This window comes from Hemiscyllium ocellatum, chromosome 8 (genome assembly GCF_020745735.1).
Source record: "Hemiscyllium ocellatum isolate sHemOce1 chromosome 8, sHemOce1.pat.X.cur, whole genome shotgun sequence".
NCBI lineage: Eukaryota > Metazoa > Chordata > Chondrichthyes > Orectolobiformes > Hemiscylliidae > Hemiscyllium > Hemiscyllium ocellatum.
The window spans coordinates 33,259,859-33,277,824 of record NC_083408.1 but is presented as its reverse complement, the minus strand read 5'-3'; the positions used below and the strand labels follow the sequence as shown (position 1 = coordinate 33,277,824).

The window sequence follows — 17,966 nt, the reverse complement described above, 5'->3', positions numbered from 1 at the left end:
CCCTCTCAATCTCCTCTGCACCAAGAAAACAACCCCAGTCTGTCCAATCTCTCTTCACAAGTGAAACTCTCCAGTCCAGGCAACATCATGATGAATCTCATTTGAACCCTCTCTAGCACTATCACATCCTTCCTATAATGTAGATTGCCCTTGCAACAGTGGTGACAAGCTATCTTGCTGAACCACAGCAGTCCTCAGTAAAGACATACACATTGCTGCTGTAGAAAGAGTTCCAGGATTTTAATCCAACAACAGCAAGGGAGCAACAACATAGTTCCAAGTCAGGAAAGTGAATGGCTTGGAGAGGATGCAGTGGATGTCCCCATGTATCTGCTGTCTTTGTCCTTCTTGATCGTAAAGGTCACTAATTTAGAAGGAGTCTTGGTGATTTATTACAGAGCATCTTGCAGACGGTACACACTGCTGCCACTATATGCCAGTGGTGAAGGGAACAACTGTTCAAGCTTGTGGATGAGGTAATGATCAAGTGGGTTGTTTGCCCAGGATGGTGGCAAGCTTTTCATGTGCTTTTGAAGCTGCACTCATCCAGGCAAGTAGGAAGTATCCATCACACTCCTGACTTTAGCCTTGTAGATAGGGAACAGGGTTTAGGGAGTCAAGAGGGGAGGTCCACATCACTAAATCCCACCCTCTGACCTGCTCTGACCTGGCCATAGTATTCATGAAGTAACTTTGCGAGCACATAGGATTACATATATCATTGTTCAGTGCCTTTCATACATGATGAGGTATCACCATCAAAAAGCCCCACATTTGACTCCTTTCATGCTTAGTTAGTTGGTTAATATCAGACAAGGTAGTAGTAGAACACAACTGAACTTAGGGCAACAGAGGGAAAGATTGACTTACATTAATATAATGCTTTTCATTACCTCAGGATATCTCAAAGTATTTTATAGCCAATTAAGTGCATTTTACGTAAAATCACTGTTGTAATTTAGGAAACACAACAGACAGTGCATGCAAAGCAAGCTCTTAAACAACAATGAGATAATGACTGGACAATTGGTTCAGGCATAAATATGGGCCAGAATTCACTAAACTTAGTTTGTGAGTTGCAGCAGCAGGCAGTTTGGCCTTTGCATTTGGCCAAAGGAGGGATGAGATAAAGGCAGGAGCAAAAGACATCTGTTTTTGACTGTCATTCGATGATCCATACCAGATAGTAGGGAAAATGATACCCTTCACAGGGGAATACTAAGACAGTGACATTGTTGGACACTCAGCACTTATTGATTTCAGGCCTTCAGGAGGAGAGGAGAAAGCTGGAGAAAGAAACTGGAATGAAGAAAGCCAAGTTTTAGCGGTTTATTGCAGTGATACAATTACTCACCTAAGCGAGCCAGCAAATTATTGCGCTCCTCCTCAATCTCCTCTTTAGACATGGCCTGCAGTCTGGAGACATTCTCCTCATGAATCCTTTGTAATTCTTGAGGGCTTAATTCCCCACCCAGTCTCCCTCCAGATCTACTATCTGCAACCAGTTAAAGATGAAATATCATAATCCATACAAAAACAAATTCTCTCAATTAGGGTCTAACAAACTTCACAATCAGTTTTAGAAGCACTCCATTCAGCCCCACGTGTCTGTTCTGTCATTCCATGAGATCATGACCAAACTGTACCTTGACTTAACGGAAATGTTCAGCAGGTGTACCTGCACACTTCCAATTTAAACTTCCAATTTAAGTAATCAACCAGGGGCATAGCTCTCTCACTCTGTCTCTGTTAATTCTGTTCATCATATTGCTGAAGCAGTCATATTGGTGAGTTGCCCAGTCTAAGATATAGGGCTTTCACAGAACAGACTGTCCCTGCTGTTGCTGTCAGAGGATTCAATCTCAGGAGCAGTCTAAGCACCCCTGCCATCCCATGAGAGGATTCAGAGCTGAGAATGGCGCAGACTCACTCGCCATTCCTACTTAATTCCTCAACATGTCTACAATAATAAAGGCTTTTCCCACAAATTCACCTGATGATTGCTCCTTTTCCGATATCTCTATAACTCGAGTCGAAGCTGATCTTTGCTCCTGTGGGATCCCAGTGGGGGGGCTGACCCCACTCACTGAAGGCACTGCCCGAGTCGCTTCGGATGCCTTCTTTGCAGCAAGTTTCTGGGCAAAGATACTTTTCTTTCCTGAAATCAGCTTCACCTGTTACAAAATAAAAAGACAAACACACAAAAAGCATGTCAGGTACTTGTGCAATACACACAATTAATCAAGGTTCCCCATGGGGGACTGATGAGCAAGGTTAGATCTCACGGAATACAGGGAGAACTAGCCATTTGGATACAGAACTGGCTCAAAGGTTGAAGACAGAGGGTGGTGGTGGAGGGTTGTTTTTCAGACTGGAGGCCTGTGGCCAGTGCAGTGCCACAAGGATCGGTGCTGGGTCCTCTACTTTTTGTCATTTACAGAAATGATTTGGATGCGAGCATAAAAGGTACAGTTAGTAAGTTTGCAGATGACACCAAAATTGGAGGTGTAGTGGACAGCAAAGAGGGTTACCTCAGATTGCAACAAGATCTGGACCAGATGGGCCAACGGGCTGAGAAGTGGCAGATGGAGTTTAATCCAGATAAATGAGAGGTGCTGCATTTTGGGAAAGCAAATCTTAGCAGGACTCATACACTTAATGGTAAGGTCCTAGGGAGTGTTGCTGAACAAAGAGACCTTGGAGTGCAGGTTCATAGCTCCTTGAAAGTGGAGTCGCAGGTAGATAGGATAGTGAAGGTGGCGTTTGATATGCTTTCCTTTATTGGTCAGAGTATTGAGTACAGGAGTTGGGAGGTCATGGTGTGTGGCTGTACAGGATATTGGTTAAGCCACTGTTGAAATATTGCATGCAGTTCTGGTCTCCTTCCTATTGGAAAGATGTTGTGAAACTTGAAAGGGTTCAGAAAAGATTTACAAGGATGTTGCCAGGGTTGGAGAATCTGAGCTACAGGGAGAGGCTGAACAGGCTGGAGCTGTTTTCCCCGAAGCGTCAGAGGCTGAGGGGTGACCTTATAGAGGTTTACAAAATTATGAGGGGCATGGATAGGATAAATAGACAAAGTCTTTTCCCTGGGGTCGGGGAGTCCAGAACTGGAGGGCATAGGTTTAGGGTGAGAGGGGAAAGATATAAAAGAGACATAAGGGGCAAATTTTTCATGCAGAGGGTGGTATGTGTATGGAATGAGCTGCCAGAGGATGTGGTGGAGGCTGGTACAATTGCAACATTTAGGAGGCATATGAATAGGAAGGGTTTGGAAGGATATGGGCTGGGTGCTGGCAGGTGGGACTAGATTGGGTTGGGATATCTGGTTGGCATGGACGAGTTGGACCGAAGGGTCTGTTTCCATGCTGTACATCTCTATGACTATGACTGCAGAATGTTGGCAAGTGAGAAGGGCCATTGGATTCATCTGATTCATTCATCTAGGTTGGCCTTAAATTCTAATTAGCTTTTAAATAATTTTAGGGTGCCACATCCACCTGGGATCCCCTTCCTGTTCAACTGTGAATCTGAGCAAGAACTTTGATGTACCAGTCCTGTTCCAACCCACATCCGACCAGGGACACCAGCAGTCACAATCTCAAGTCGTGTTGATTTTTCCCCTACCTAACCAACAGATTCCAAATATTGACATAAGAGGTATCGAGCAAGAGATGTCAGCAACGTATCTATTGATCCTCCACTAGATGTTGCAAAAGTAGAATGAGCTTCTAAAAAGCTACACAAATTGTTTTCCAGTTGCTTGTCCAGACAGGAAAATTCAGATGTCCCAAAGCAGCTGAGTCTTTTAATTGAAGTGTGGTCACTGTTGTGAGAAATACAGCCAATAATCAGTACACAGCAAGATCCCACAATCAATATTGTAATAATCTGCCTTTTTTTTTAAATTAAGATTTTGTTTGAGGGATAGACATTGGTCAGGACACTGTGAGGACTTGCACGTTGCCTGCAAAATAATACAATTGGATTTTTAACCATTTGGAAGGGTAGAAGGGAGCTTTAGTTAAATTGCTCATCAAAACACAGCATTTATACAGTCATCCAGCACAGAAGCAGACCCTTCAGGACAAGTCCATGGCAAACCTAATTCCAAACTAAACTAATCTCATCTGCCTGTGCTGGCCCATATCCCTCAGAATTTTTTTTAAAAACCCTATAAGGTCAACTCTCAACCTCCAGTGAAAAAGTTCCAGCCTATCCAGCTTCTCCTTATAACTCAAACCTTCCATTCTATCAAAATCCTGGCAAATCTTTTCTGAACCCTGTCTAGCTTGATAATATCCTTTCTATAACAGGGTGATCAGAACTGGACACGGTACTCCGGAAGAAACCTCATTGTCTTGTACAACCTCAACACGACTTCCCAACTACTATACTCAATTCTGACAATGCAGCACGGAGATGTGGTTCTTTAGGTTGACAGCGTGTTGCTGGAAAAGCACAGCAGGTCAGGCCACAATCTTGAAGAAGGGCTCCAGCCCGAAACACCGATTTTCCTGCTCCTCGGATGCTGCCTGACCTGCTGTGCTTTTCCAGCAACACAGTCTCAACTCTGATCTCCAGCATCTGCAGACCTCACTGTCTCCCTGCGGTTATTAAGTTACCAGCAGTTAAACTGAAACTGGTTGGCCACTGAACGTCCATATAGCTTGTTCATCATGTTGACCACCAGTGAGACTGACTGTTCTGTGTCCTTCTTAGGAATCTCAGATAGAATGACAGTTAAACACAGATGTTGCTCATCTCAGTGGAACATGCTGAAATTTTGGAGCCTCAGGACTTCAGAGTTTCATATTATCTGCAAATTTTGAAATAGTGCCCTGTATACCAAGGTCTCGGTCATTAATACATATCAAGAAGAGAAGAAATCCTAACATCAATCTCTGGAGAGCTCCAGCATAATGGTCCATAAAACAACCGCTCACCATTGCTCTATCCCCTGTTACTCAGGCAATTTGGTATCCATGATGTTACTGTCCTTTTAAACTGAATTTTACTCACAGGTCTCTTGTGTGGCACTTCATCAAATCTCTTGTGGAAGCCCATCTCCACCAAATCAACCCCATTACCTTCAACCTTCTGTTACCTCATCAGAAATCTCAGCCAAGTTAGTTAAACTTCATTTGCCCTGAACAAAGCTGTGCCCTATTTCCTTAATTAACATCCATTTCCTCAAATGATTTGTTAAGTTTGTCCCAAATTATTGTTTCAAATTATGAGGGATATGGGCCAGCACAGGCAGTTGAGATTAGTTTAGTTTGGAATTATGTTTGCCATGGACTTGTTGTCCTGAAGGGTCTGGTTCTGTGCTGAAACCGGTCATTCAATGCAAATGGCGAATGCCAGTGTACATTCACCAAACCCCATCAGCAAAACCTTGGTGTTTTTTACTGTGTACTTATCAAGTTGAGATGCTAGCCACTCCGATGCAACTCACTCCTTTCCCTGATCTGGTGCGATGCTGGAGGTCTAATTGTGATCAAGGATTCTGGAAATAAGCAGTGCCAGTGAGGGACAGCAGCAGCAGCTGTATCAATGTGCCTCCATATTGTGCCAGGTGGCACGGTGGTTAGCACTGCTGCCTCACAGCGCCAGAGACCCGGGTTCAATTCCCACCTCAGGCAACTGTCTGTGTGGAGTATGCACATTCTCCCAGTGTCTGTGTGGGATTCCACCGGGTACTCCAGTTTCCTCCCACAGTCGAAAAACGTGCAGGTTAGGTGAATTGGCCATGCTAAATTGCCCGTAGTGTTAGGTGAAGGGGTAAATGTAGAGGAATGGTTCTGGGTGGGTTACTCTTCGGAGGGTCGGTGTGGACATGTTGGGCCAAAGGGCCTGTTTCCACACTAAGTAATCTAAAAAAATATACATGAACAATTCACAAATGCAATTTTCTCAACTGGTGTGTGATGTAATAGTTGTCGCATAGTAAACATGGAGATGGATAATACAAACAAAGCCAAAGAAGCAGGGTTCTGACCACATCCAGTGATCACTGCTGGAAACAGTGTGTGGGGATCAGGATCAGTCAAACCCTGTTACTCACAGGGTGACAGGAGAATTTGGGGCTGGGGCCAATGGATTCAGTAGTGGGAAATGCCTATTTGGGGTGCAATCGACAAACGCAAACCTAGCCCTGATGCCTACCCCCAGGAAGAGGCATTAGAATGTAATTTTCTTAACATAGAAGGCAATTCCCATGATTAATTCTTAATATTAGACATCCTAGCCTAACAAACATCACCAGAACCAAATGAAAATGTTTTCTGCTTCAATTTGGTTAAGATCATCTCTTGGAGCTCAGGTGTGTGAAAGTTCAGGGGTAAGTAGAACACGGCATTTTTGTTTTACATTTTAAAATTTATTTTATTTTCATAGCTATTTAATTTAGAAATGCAAGAATTGAGCAATGTTAAGTATTTCTATTTAAGAGATAATGTTTTAATTTTGCTTTGGAAAGGTCCTGCAGAATCTGGTTTAACATTGATTCCAATAGAAACTCATGACCCACTTTAAGTTCTTTCACTTATAAGTGGCAATTCTCAGAAACAAAACCATAACTTTGACAGAGGAGTACTTATAGACCCCAAACAAAGGGGCTCTTTTTATTTTGCCTTCATTCTGTCTTGCAATATGGATGTCACTGGCAAAGCCAACATGTGATACTCAATGACATTGTAGGGATGGCACGGTGGCTCAGTGGTTAGCACTGCTGCCTCACAGCACCAGGACTCGGGTTCAATTCCAGCTTCAGGTAACTATCTGTGTGGAGTTTGCACATTCTCCCCGTGTCTGCATGGGTTTCCTCCGTGTGTTCCAGTTTCCTTCCACAGTCCAAAAATGTGCAGGTTCGGGTGACTTGGCCATGGGAAATCGTCCTGTAGTGTTCAGGGATGTGTAGGTTAGAAGCATTAGTCAGGGTAAATGTCGAGTAATAGGGGAATAGATCTGGGTGGGTTACTCTTCAGACAGTCGGTGTGGACCTTTTGGGCTGAAGGGCCTGTTTCCACACTGTAGGGATTCTATGATTGTATCCCTAAATGTCTTGAACGGAGTGACTTGCTAGGACATTTCAAAGGGAGTTTAGAATCAAACACATTCCAGTGGTTTTGGAGTCACATCAAGGCCAGCTCAGGTAGGAATGGCAGAATTGCCTAAAGGACATCCATGAACCAGATAGGGTTTTAACAACAATCGATTATATTTTCATGATTGTGTTTTCAATTCCAGATTTATTAATTGAATTTAAGTTTCACCAGCTGCTATGGTGGGATTTAAACCTGTGTTCCACAATACAGCCTACACCTCTGGGTTACTAGTCCATCATATTATGGCACTGTCTCCTCAGTCTTATAAATCTGGTCCCCTACATCTGGGCCCACCCCACACGTGGAAACAGTTTATCCATGGCCACTCTACACCTTTATAACCTTTAACCTATCCATCAAAATTCCTGGATTTTTTTTTATCTACACATGCTGTTTAATCTGTCCTGGTGGGGACAATCTCTCAGTTCTGACATTGTTCCACTAAATCTTTATGGCACTTTCTCCATACTTCCATTGCCTTTTTCGCAACACAAAAATCCAAGATGCATCTTAAATCTTTTTTTCATCTGTAGCAGATGCTAAAAGATGAGTTATTAAGTCCCTACTTTCACACAATTGAGAAAAACCAATATGTAAAAACAAAGCACTACCTCACTCTGTACTTCTGACCTATGAAAGACCTTTGGGAAGGCTAGACCTGTCGATACAGGGAGGGATACTGGAGATGCCCTTGTGTCTCTCTCCTGCAAGAAAAATACACAACAAAGAAATTAGTAAAGTGACAAACTTCACAATCTGTTAAAAATCTTCTAAAATGGACCTTCCCTCGTGTGAAGAATATAGAAGCAGTGAGATTGTTCTGACAACAGAGAAGGCGATCACGAGATTGACAGAACTGCTGAAAATGAAGAAGGATTATGGTTAAAAAGAAGAAATTATTGCTATCAACATAAGGTTTTGTTATCAGATATCAGCTGATTCAATGTATAGAAATTGTAGCGGTTACAGCACCAAAATGTTCTTACCTACTTTTCAAGTGGCTGAATATATTTCCTCTTCTGGTCGTACGAAATAACTTGTTTGTGAATCTTATGAAAATACAGTGACGAAAACCCTGAAATTTGGAGGTGATGACTGGGAGGTCAAGATCATGTGGGACCAAGCTCCATCAGGAGAAAGGAGAAAGGAGAAAAAAAGAAGGAAATCAAAAGGACAAGCAGCATCTGGAGTGTAGTGGAACAGAGGGACCCTGGAGTTCAGGTGCACGGTTCTCTGAAAATGGAGTCACAGGTAGAAAGGGCAGTGAAGAAGGCACACTGGCTTTCATCAGTCAGGGCACTGAGTACAGAAGTTGGGAAGTTATGTTGCAGTTGTACAGAACGTTGGTGAGGCCACACACCTTGCTATCGGAAGGATGTTATTAAATGAGAAAGAGTGCAAAAGAAATTTGCAAGCATGTTGCCAGAACTCAACAGTCTCATTTATAAGGAATGGTCAGACAAGCTAGGATTTATTTCTTTAGAGCATAGGAGACTGAGGGGGGACCTTTATCGAAGTGTATAAGATCATGAGAAAAATGGATAGGGTGAATACACTGTCTTTTTCCTAGGGAAATGGGATTAGCGTAGATGGACAATTTCGTTGGCATGGACCAATTAGTGCTGAACAGCCTGTATCCGTTCTATAGGACTTTTTGACAAAGTCTTGCTTTTAATGGTTTTCAGGACTTCCCTCAGCACTTTAAATATTTTTCTAGTATTGTTTCTAGTCTAATGTAAAAACCACAGCAGTCAAATTTGGACACAAATTCCTACAAGTTAGCTTGATAATAACAATCCAATCATCTGTACTGGCGCCATGAGATATTTTACAGAAACAGAAATTATCATAATCTAAACAATCCAAACAAATACAAAAGTTCCTTCAACCATTCAGTTTCAATATTCAAAATCTTATAATTGTCCTGTTCCATGCAATACAGATCTACTGAATGAACTGATTCTATAGGAAAAGCTGTGGGAGAGTGATGAGCCTCGAAGTGCTCGAAGGTGCTGATCCAAAAATTAAAACTTTGTTCAGCATAACAATGACAAAAATAAAGAAATTGCATTTAAATCACACACTTCACAACCCCAGAATTACCCAAAGTGTATTACAGCCAATAAATTCTTCTTGAATTACAATCAATCAGTTTTAAGATAGAAAATACAGCAACCATGAGCACACACTGCAAGATCCAAAAAACATCAATGTGATAACGACTAGATAATTTGTTTAATAACAACTTGAGTGAGAAATAGTGGCCACTTGACTTATTCTTAGAACAGAATCATAAAATCTCTACAGTGTGGAAGGAGGCCATTCAGTCCACCGAGTCCACATCTACCCTCTAAAGAAATGACCCAGACTCATTCCTCACCCCTCAACCTATCCATGTTACCCTGCATTTCCCATGGCTAATCCACCTCATCCGCACATCACTGGACACTATGGGTAATTTAGCATGGCCAATCCATCTAACCTGCACAGCCTTGGAATAACTGTTCTTCAAAATCAGGGTCATGCAATCTTAAAAGGTGGATGGACAGCATATTAGTTTAACAGCTCAAAATGCCACAAAAAACCTCCTTTGAGGCTACACTGGAGGGCACACCTAGTTTTCATATTCAAGACTCCGAATTGGGATTGAACACAAAACCTTCTGTCTCTAAAGGTGACAGTACCAGCAACTAAGCCAAAAGGAACTTGGTCATGCAATGCCCAATGACAGTGGAGGGATCACCAGCCTATTGAGTGGTGTCAAATATTTATTAACATGCTGTGATTGTGTATCTGATGCAGCAACAGAACAACACAGAGAATAAGACATCCAGGCTGTCTGCAACCTTTTCACAAATAAGCACAGGAGCATCAAAATGTGAGCATACCTCATATTTGTACTAAAACTTACAATGATCTTTGACAGGACAGCAGTGATATGTCGATCCTGTAGATCCATCTGTTCCTCGCTATCATCTCCTTGGAATTTAACATGGCCTGCTTTGGACTTTTTTGGCGGAGCTGGCATTAATGATGGAGGAAGGTCAGGAAGAGCTAAAACAAAATAGAGAGGCTGTTGGTTTCTGTCTGTAACTGCAAGGTCCCACAATCAGCACTGAAGGTCATATTCAGGTCATTATCTTTAGTGAGGATTTGAGTATTGGCTGGAAGGTCAAGGAGAACACCCAACCCCTTCTTCCAATAGCACTTAATCAACATGAGGTGAGACATAATTTAAGATTCGAAAATCTGCACATCCAACAGTGCAGCACTCCCTCAGTACTGCACTCAAATGTGTGCCAAGATTTCATATTGGTGTTGTCAGAGTACCAAGCCTTTTGAAATGTGGTCATCTTAATGTAATACAAAATTCATCCATTTTTGATTTTTAAAAGGCATGAAGTAGTTTTAGAGACAAAAACAGAAATCGCTGGAAAACCTCAGCAGGTCAAGCAGCATCTGTGGAGAGAAATCAGAGTTAACGTTTCGGGTCGGGCGACCCTTCAGTCACCAAAACTACTAAGTAGTTTTAATTGGTGGCAAGCTAGGAACAGTGGAGGAAGGTCAAAAAGATGGAACGATTCATACACAAGAATAGTAAAGTATACTAGGCAGATCCAAAACTAATCAAAAATACGAATGCAATGCTAACCTTTTTTAACAAGTGGTTAAGAATACAGAGGTGAACAAGCTCCGCCACAGTCACACCATGTTCTAGTTAGACCACACCTGTAATACTAACATTTGACCATCTCAACAAACTATTAGAAAAAGGAGTCAGTAAATTGCTTCCCAAGAATTTTATCCTTCCACCCATAACACTAATTGTTTTGTGTGCACATGTAAAGAGCAATTAGTTGGGGCAGTTAGCCTGGGGGTTAGAGTTTAACGAATGAAGTGATAGGCTTACCAGTTTATAGCTGTTTACCTGTCGTTATAATTGATTTATTTGTAATGAATAGTAATTTGTGTTAAGTATAGAAAACTGGGCCATGTTTACTAGTTCTCCTTTATCTACCCTACTAGAGTTGTCTTTCATAAAATCTTGCTATTATGTTTCAAACTGACGTCTCAAAGGTGCCCAATCAGAAATAGAAAAAAATGTCAATATGGAGTATGCCGTAAAAGGTAAAGTTGCCATGGCCCCAGAAGACCAAAAGGCTGCTCTCTCATTCGGGATGGATGGCTGGAGACGAGTTTAACCTGAGGTCACCATGTCTCAGGTAAGGGATGAGGTTGAGAAGGCAGGACACTCATGGTGACCTCAGATGGTGCGAAAATTGAACCCACAGCGTTGGCGTCACCTTAAATAGTAAAAAGTACGTAAACAGTGAGGAGAGGTTACTGAATTACTGAAATCACTTCTAATATACATCTTCCTAAAAATTTAAAGGAGAACTCTGGGAGAAGGGAATAAACAATGTAGAGTTACATGGGATACACTGTACGGGAATAGACTGCTCAGTTCAACATATCCATGCTGATGTTTAGGGGCCAATCTGCCTTACATCCATCTTCTAAGCTTATCATTGTAACTCAATCGTCACATCTCCTTCATAAGTTTGTCTCATAATAAATGCCTCAATGCCATTTATTTCAACCACCCCCTGTATTAGCAAGTTCCACATTCCCATCACACTGAGGTGAAAGAATTCCCTAAAGGATTTTTAGGTAATTATCTCATATTGATAGTGTCTAGTTATGTTCTTGCCTACAAGTGAGACACTCTCTTTAAACCTTCTTTTAAAACTCTTCATAATAGTAACGATTTCTATAATATAATGCATTGTTTAAATCTTCTCCACACCTCCCCAATGCCTCTATGTCCTTATAATAATGTCAAAAGGGACATAAGCTGAAGAGACTGATGCCTGTCTTGACTCCTGGGCAGGCATGGGATTCCCAATATTCAGAGATAAAGCATAGGTCCATTATTAAGACTAACAATATTGCAGCAATGGGAAATGCACAGAAATCCCAGAGTGGTTTGCTATGAACAGCGGGTTAAAAAAAAACAAGAGAGAGTATATCTCTTAAGTCAAAACCAAAGCATAATGTTCCAACACAGCATTCTGCTTTAGACAAACTCAATAACAGTTTGACAACCTTGGTCCTCAATTTGTTCAATCTCATCTGATTAGCCTTTAGGTTTTGAAGATTGAGAGGCAATCTGATCAAGATACTTCAACTGTTAGAAGCAATTTAATAGAGAGAAACCATTTCCTCTGGTCGGAGAACCCAGAACAAAGGTGTTGGAAAGGTAACCTTATGAGTTTGTCATTCAGGGGAAACACACAAAGGGTAGTGGAAATCTGGAATTCTCAACCCTCCGCCTGAAGACTATGGATCAACTGGAGCTTTCAAAGCTGAGATAGATTGTTAGTTGTTAGGCAACAAAATCACAGAATGTGGAGCTGTAACAGGGCAATGAGTTTGATTTGGTAATAGGCTATGTTTTAATTGAGTGGTGTTACAGCTGCAAGGACTGATTCACCTACCCAATTTGTATTCATTGCTCTTATTATTTCAATTAATAAACAAAATTGTCCCAATACTCCAGGTTCCTACAGAAGGGGAGAAAAAAAAATGGCTTACTTCTTTACATTTCCCACATCACTATATTAGATCCAAGCATCTGATTCCCACAGTAAGGTTAAATTACGAATTCCAATTCAAACCTTCCAATGTGACCGTGTCCCGTGGGCCTGCATTGACTGGACCTCCGTCAGTATTCTGTGATTGCACCTTCCTCTTGTTTACAATCTTGGCAGCTGGAGATGTTCCCGCTGCGAGGAACTGTTGCTGGAACCGAAGGAGATCATCCTCCGATTCTCCAGGCTTCGGCCTACCCAGCATCCTTCTCGGTTTGGGTTGTCCTGTAAATGGGACAGTGGTCCAGTCAGCCTCACTGCATTTGAAGGTACATGTCAGAGATAAGTCATTTCCAACAACACATTTCTAAGCTGCGATTTCACTGAGTAGCAAGTGCCCAACATGGGAACCCATTAGGCCAATGAGAGTTATTTGAAAGAGCTCTCAATTCATCCCATGCGCTGCCTTTTTCTCCACAGTACTGCAAACATTTCCTTTTTGAGGACTGATCCAATTCCTTTTTGACAGTTACCATTGAACTTATTTCATCAACCCTTTGAACCCTTGCAGATCAAAACAAGTCACTGCCTAAAATAAAATTATCATTCCCCTCCTCTGGTTCTTTCAATAACTACTTCTGATTACCAACACTGCCACCACACGAAATGGTTTCAACCATGTCTACTCTATCAAACCACTCAATTCTGAAGCCCTTCACTAAATCTTACACCAGTCTTCTCTGTGGCAAACAACCCTAGATTCTCAAATCCCTCCACAAAATTGCAGTCACTCAGGCCAATGAATCTACTTTCCACTCTCTCCAAAGCCTAAAATTGGACATACAACACAACAGTTGGGGCCTAACCAGTTATCCAACATCCCATTCTTCCGACCCTTATCACAGGGAACAGTGATCAGCACTTACTGATTTCCAGCTGCTGCCTTGGGTGCCATCCATTGGCAAGTGCAGACCCAGGGTCACTGGCCATTATTTACCCATTAATCCAAGCTGTGAGTAGCAACAGATCTTTCACTGCATGAGTTTCCATTGCCTAACCTTCTCTCGACTCAATCTGCTGTCCACCCAAACCATCAGGGAATGTGGCTTTGACTGCAATCAGGTGAGTGGGAGCAAAGTAAACACTGGTTCATTTACCATCTCACCATTCATCACCTTGGATGCAAAAAGGCCAAAAAAAACCCATAAATAACTAGCTCAGCAGAGACCAGAGATCAGAACCAACACCTTCTAAATCTGTGTGGCACAGTAATATTTACCACAAAGCTAGGTATTCTCCTGCTTTTCTTTGAAATAGGATGATGTGACGGGCCAGGCAGAACCATGGGTTAACATCTGATCTCAGAAATGGTATCTCTAACAATGTAGCACTGTATCAGTTCCACGTTGCAGTGTCAGTCTGGACTCAAACCTCTGCATTGTGACCTTCTTGATTTTGAGGCAAGAGACCTAATGATAAGACACGACTAATACCTTCTTCTTAACTGTTATAAACTGCTGAATAAAAGACTGGAAGCTGTTCTTTGTTACCATCACTCTGCAATCTTTAAACATAAAAGAAGGTCATCTGGAACTTTGTTTAGAAATCCCTGCACTCTGGAACCAATGGTCCATTCCATTGACTTTGCAACTGCTCAAAACCCACAACTGAAATCAACATCTGATAAAGAGAGTGGTCGCTCACTGACACACACACACACAGTCCAGAGTCCAGTATTCAGCCCTGATCCACGTCAGGTCTTCCAGCCTACGCTGAGCCCTGAACTGGACAGGAGTCAATCTTTCAGCATGAAAATCAAAAACCCACCTGAGGGAGGGAGGGATGAGTAGTTACCTGGCCAGTGGGATCGATTTAAAGATACAACATGACTAATCTGTACCAAGAGCAAATGTATATGTTCAATTAAGGAGAGAGAAAGAGAAGCATCAGCACATTTCAGAGAGAAAACACTTGCTTTGATCTAACCCATCCCAGACCATTCATTCTGCTATCCTCATCTTAGGTAAGCTCATTTTGGCAGGAAAAAAATTACAAGTATGAATAAAAGTGGAGCAAGAAATGTCAAGGATGGAAAAGGCACAACTAAAGGCAGCAGCACACATCAGTGTCTCTCTCTCCTGTTTCAGCTCTCTGTACTGTTCCTGGCCCGTGTATTGCATGTTCCCATTGTGCTTTGCTCCAGTCTCCAAATGCCTACCTCTCCTACAGTTGTGTCCAATGCATGCACGCGATGTCTTGTATGTGGATGAAGAAATTTAACATGCTTTCACCTTGTGCATACTAGTTTGTTTCTCATTTTCAGCCTACACTGCTGCCTAGTTGTAATGTGAAAGGTCAGCCAAATGTGTTTGTCATTTCCTACGAATAACACAGCCTCTCCCATTAACTAGTGCCTCCTTCTGGCAACACATGGGAACTGAGTCCCTCACAACTCCAGGCTGAAATCTTCAGAGAAACTCGACGGAGGTCTGACGCCTAGATGTAGTTTGTAGGTCTGCATGTGGATAGGCCCAGAAATTCATGACTCAAACCCCAACTACAGGGAAGTAACTCTGCCGGATGTGGATACCTTGGGAGAGTTGATGCTGAGCTCACAAATGTGGAAAAAACCCATATTAACGTCTAGATATGCTGCCTTCTGGCAATTCCTGCAATTAGCTGATGCTAAGCATTAATTCTGAATAAACTAAGGGAGGTCATGAAGTGTACCCTGGCATTTTGGGCAGCCTAGGGCCTACATAGATTTTGCTCTGGATGGTGTCCCAGAAAGGACACTCCAGTTTCACTGCACAGCATTAACATGATGCAGTAGTTACAAGAGATAAGCCCAGACTGACATTTTTAAAAAAGGGTGCTTTGGACACTGAAACTGGATATTGAACCCACAATTGAAGAAATTAGCAAAATTATTGACTCACTTACCACTGGCATAGCTCAAGGTACTGATGCCAAAACATCCAACCTCATCTAGCAGGAGAAACCAGCACTCCTGCAGCATCTGTACAAACTCTTCTGGAGGGAGGGGGCAATACCACAAGAATTTGCATGCTTCAACAATTATGACTCTATATAAGGACAACCATGTGATTCCAACAACGATCGAGTTGTCCCCTTTGTTGTGCATCACGGGTGAAGTATTTGTTTATGTTGCCGTTGTCAGAGGGCAGAAGACATCCAACCGGAATCCCAGTGTTGTATCAGAACTAGAAAATATAGAATTGGCATGTTCTCTCCAGTTCAGAGTTGCAAGATGAAACGTCAAGGACAGAGGAGACCAGTGTGCATTTCCACAGTAAGCTCACAAAGGCAATTAACTACATGAGTTAAGGTGGTCGACGTAAGCTATTGCTGAACACTGGGTACCCATCAATGTGATCTTCTGTGTGCATTGCAACATGATACAAAACGTCATCAAGAAAAGAAACTTTAAAGATTCCGAGTGTATTCAAACAGGATTGTGTTCTGGCACTCACACTTCTGGCATAGCCTCCTCTTTGCTGCTGTCATATGTCGCCAGGTAACTTACAGAGGGTGTATGTACACCAGAGCTGACAGAGATTTGTTCAACCTGCCTCACCCAAGATCCAAGACTAAAGTACACCAAGTCTTCAGCAGGGAGTTGCCCCACACTGACTATGCTGCATAAGCATTTCATATTGAGAAACATCCTCAGCAGCAAATACAGGCATCCCTCGCTTTTCAAACGTTCGCTTTACACAAATTCACTTTTACGAAAGAGCTACATTAGTACCTGTTTTCGTAAATCCAAAGAGGATTTTCGCTTTTACAAAAAACAGCAATACTTTTTCCCATATAAATCATGCACCTTTGCTTTACACCATTTCCGGCTGGTGAAAGATTTCCTGGGAACGTTCTACTTTCGGATGGTGGTGACTACCTGTCAGTAGATACTGTCACACCTGTGAGGGTTTAGTTAGACCATCAGCATCAGGAAGGCTACTACCACTGTCCAAGACGTTGCTACACTGCTATTGACAGTGCAGTACTAAAGCTTTAGTATCAAGATTCCATGATCACTAGCAATCTGTCACCTAATGCTGAAATCAACACACATCACAAAAGCTGCAACTGTTCTGTATAATCTGAATGAGATAGTGTGGTAAAGCATCGTGAGAACATGAAACTTCAAGTCTACTAAATCTATATCCTTAGTACAGTCCTCTATATTTATCAAACCTAGACAAGACATACTTGGCAGAGCAAAGGCTGAATAGTTTCCACTTCTGCTGTGTCTGATGTATATGCTGGATCTTTTGGCAGAACAAGGTCACCAACTCAAGAGGTTTTGGAGTATCCTAATTCCTCAAGCATACACTCAGTGGTAAGGCAACAAAGTCAGTGCTGATTCAACCACGCTGGGTCACAACTTCCTGAGTGTCCATACTTGCAAGTGAGATGGCAGATACTGTCAATTGGAGACAATCATTCACAGCCGTGCCTCCTGGTGGGGGTGACTGTTGAAAGGGCAAAAACACAAAGGTCAGCCGGCCAAGAGAAAACAGGGGCCAGCAAATCATGAACTTTCTCAGCACGCGCCCTCTTCCTCTAAAAAGAATGTGGTGGGAATGCCAAAGCCAGAGCGAAGCTCCAGACAAACACCAGGTAATGTTGAATTTCCAGCACCACTCTAATCCAGAGTAAGTATGGCCCAATCCATCATCCTCCCAGATTTAAAGCTGTCATTGTGCACTTGCATCGTTATCAAATTAGTTAAGATTTACCCTGCAACCTTTTACAATCAGTACCCACTGTTCTAATTCCACATCTCTGCTTCCCACTCCCCTCTCCTTGTATCTCCACACTCCTTACTGTATCTCCATTCCCTCATTTCTCTCTCCACCCCTCCTTTCCTTCCTCCTCCGCTCTGCTTTTCTTTCCCACCTCTCCACTCCACTTCTCTCTTTCAATCTATCTTTCTGTCTCTCCCTCCCTTTCTCTCCCTTCTCAAAAACTCTTACAGTTTCGCTCCAAACCTCCACCTGGAACCCACGCCAAGAGCCACTTCCGCCCCGCTTGGCGTCGCACTCATATAGTTCCCCCCCCGCGTCCGGTTTCCGCTCCGCACCGCGGATAGAACCTATTCCCAACTGTGCAACGGCAAATCTGTCCCCGCGACTTCCGTCCACCGCGAGCTCGCCCTGATGCAGACAAATGGGGCATCTCTGATCCGCCAAATTGCACACAGAGAATAGATGTGGGAGGGGATTCCCTTCAATTCTAATGA

The 17,966-nt window shown here is 42.6% G+C and overlaps 1 protein-coding gene across 1 annotated transcript in view; it reads right to left on the bottom strand.

Moving 5' to 3' along the window:
- Positions 1-17,750, bottom strand: part of rpap1 (RNA polymerase II associated protein 1) — a 110,096-nt gene extending 92,346 nt beyond the window's left edge. The window contains exons 1-6 of the mRNA XM_060828322.1: positions 17,701-17,750; positions 12,788-12,985; positions 10,021-10,163; positions 7,721-7,813; positions 1,994-2,174; positions 1,355-1,495 (exon numbers count right to left, since the gene is read on the bottom strand). Coding sequence (XP_060684305.1) covers positions 1,355-1,495; positions 1,994-2,174; positions 7,721-7,813; positions 10,021-10,163; positions 12,788-12,965 — 736 coding nt within the window. The 5' untranslated portion in view covers positions 12,966-12,985; positions 17,701-17,750. The remainder of the gene's footprint in view (positions 1-1,354; positions 1,496-1,993; positions 2,175-7,720; positions 7,814-10,020; positions 10,164-12,787; positions 12,986-17,700) is intronic.
- Between the last annotated feature and the right edge of the window lie 216 nt (positions 17,751-17,966).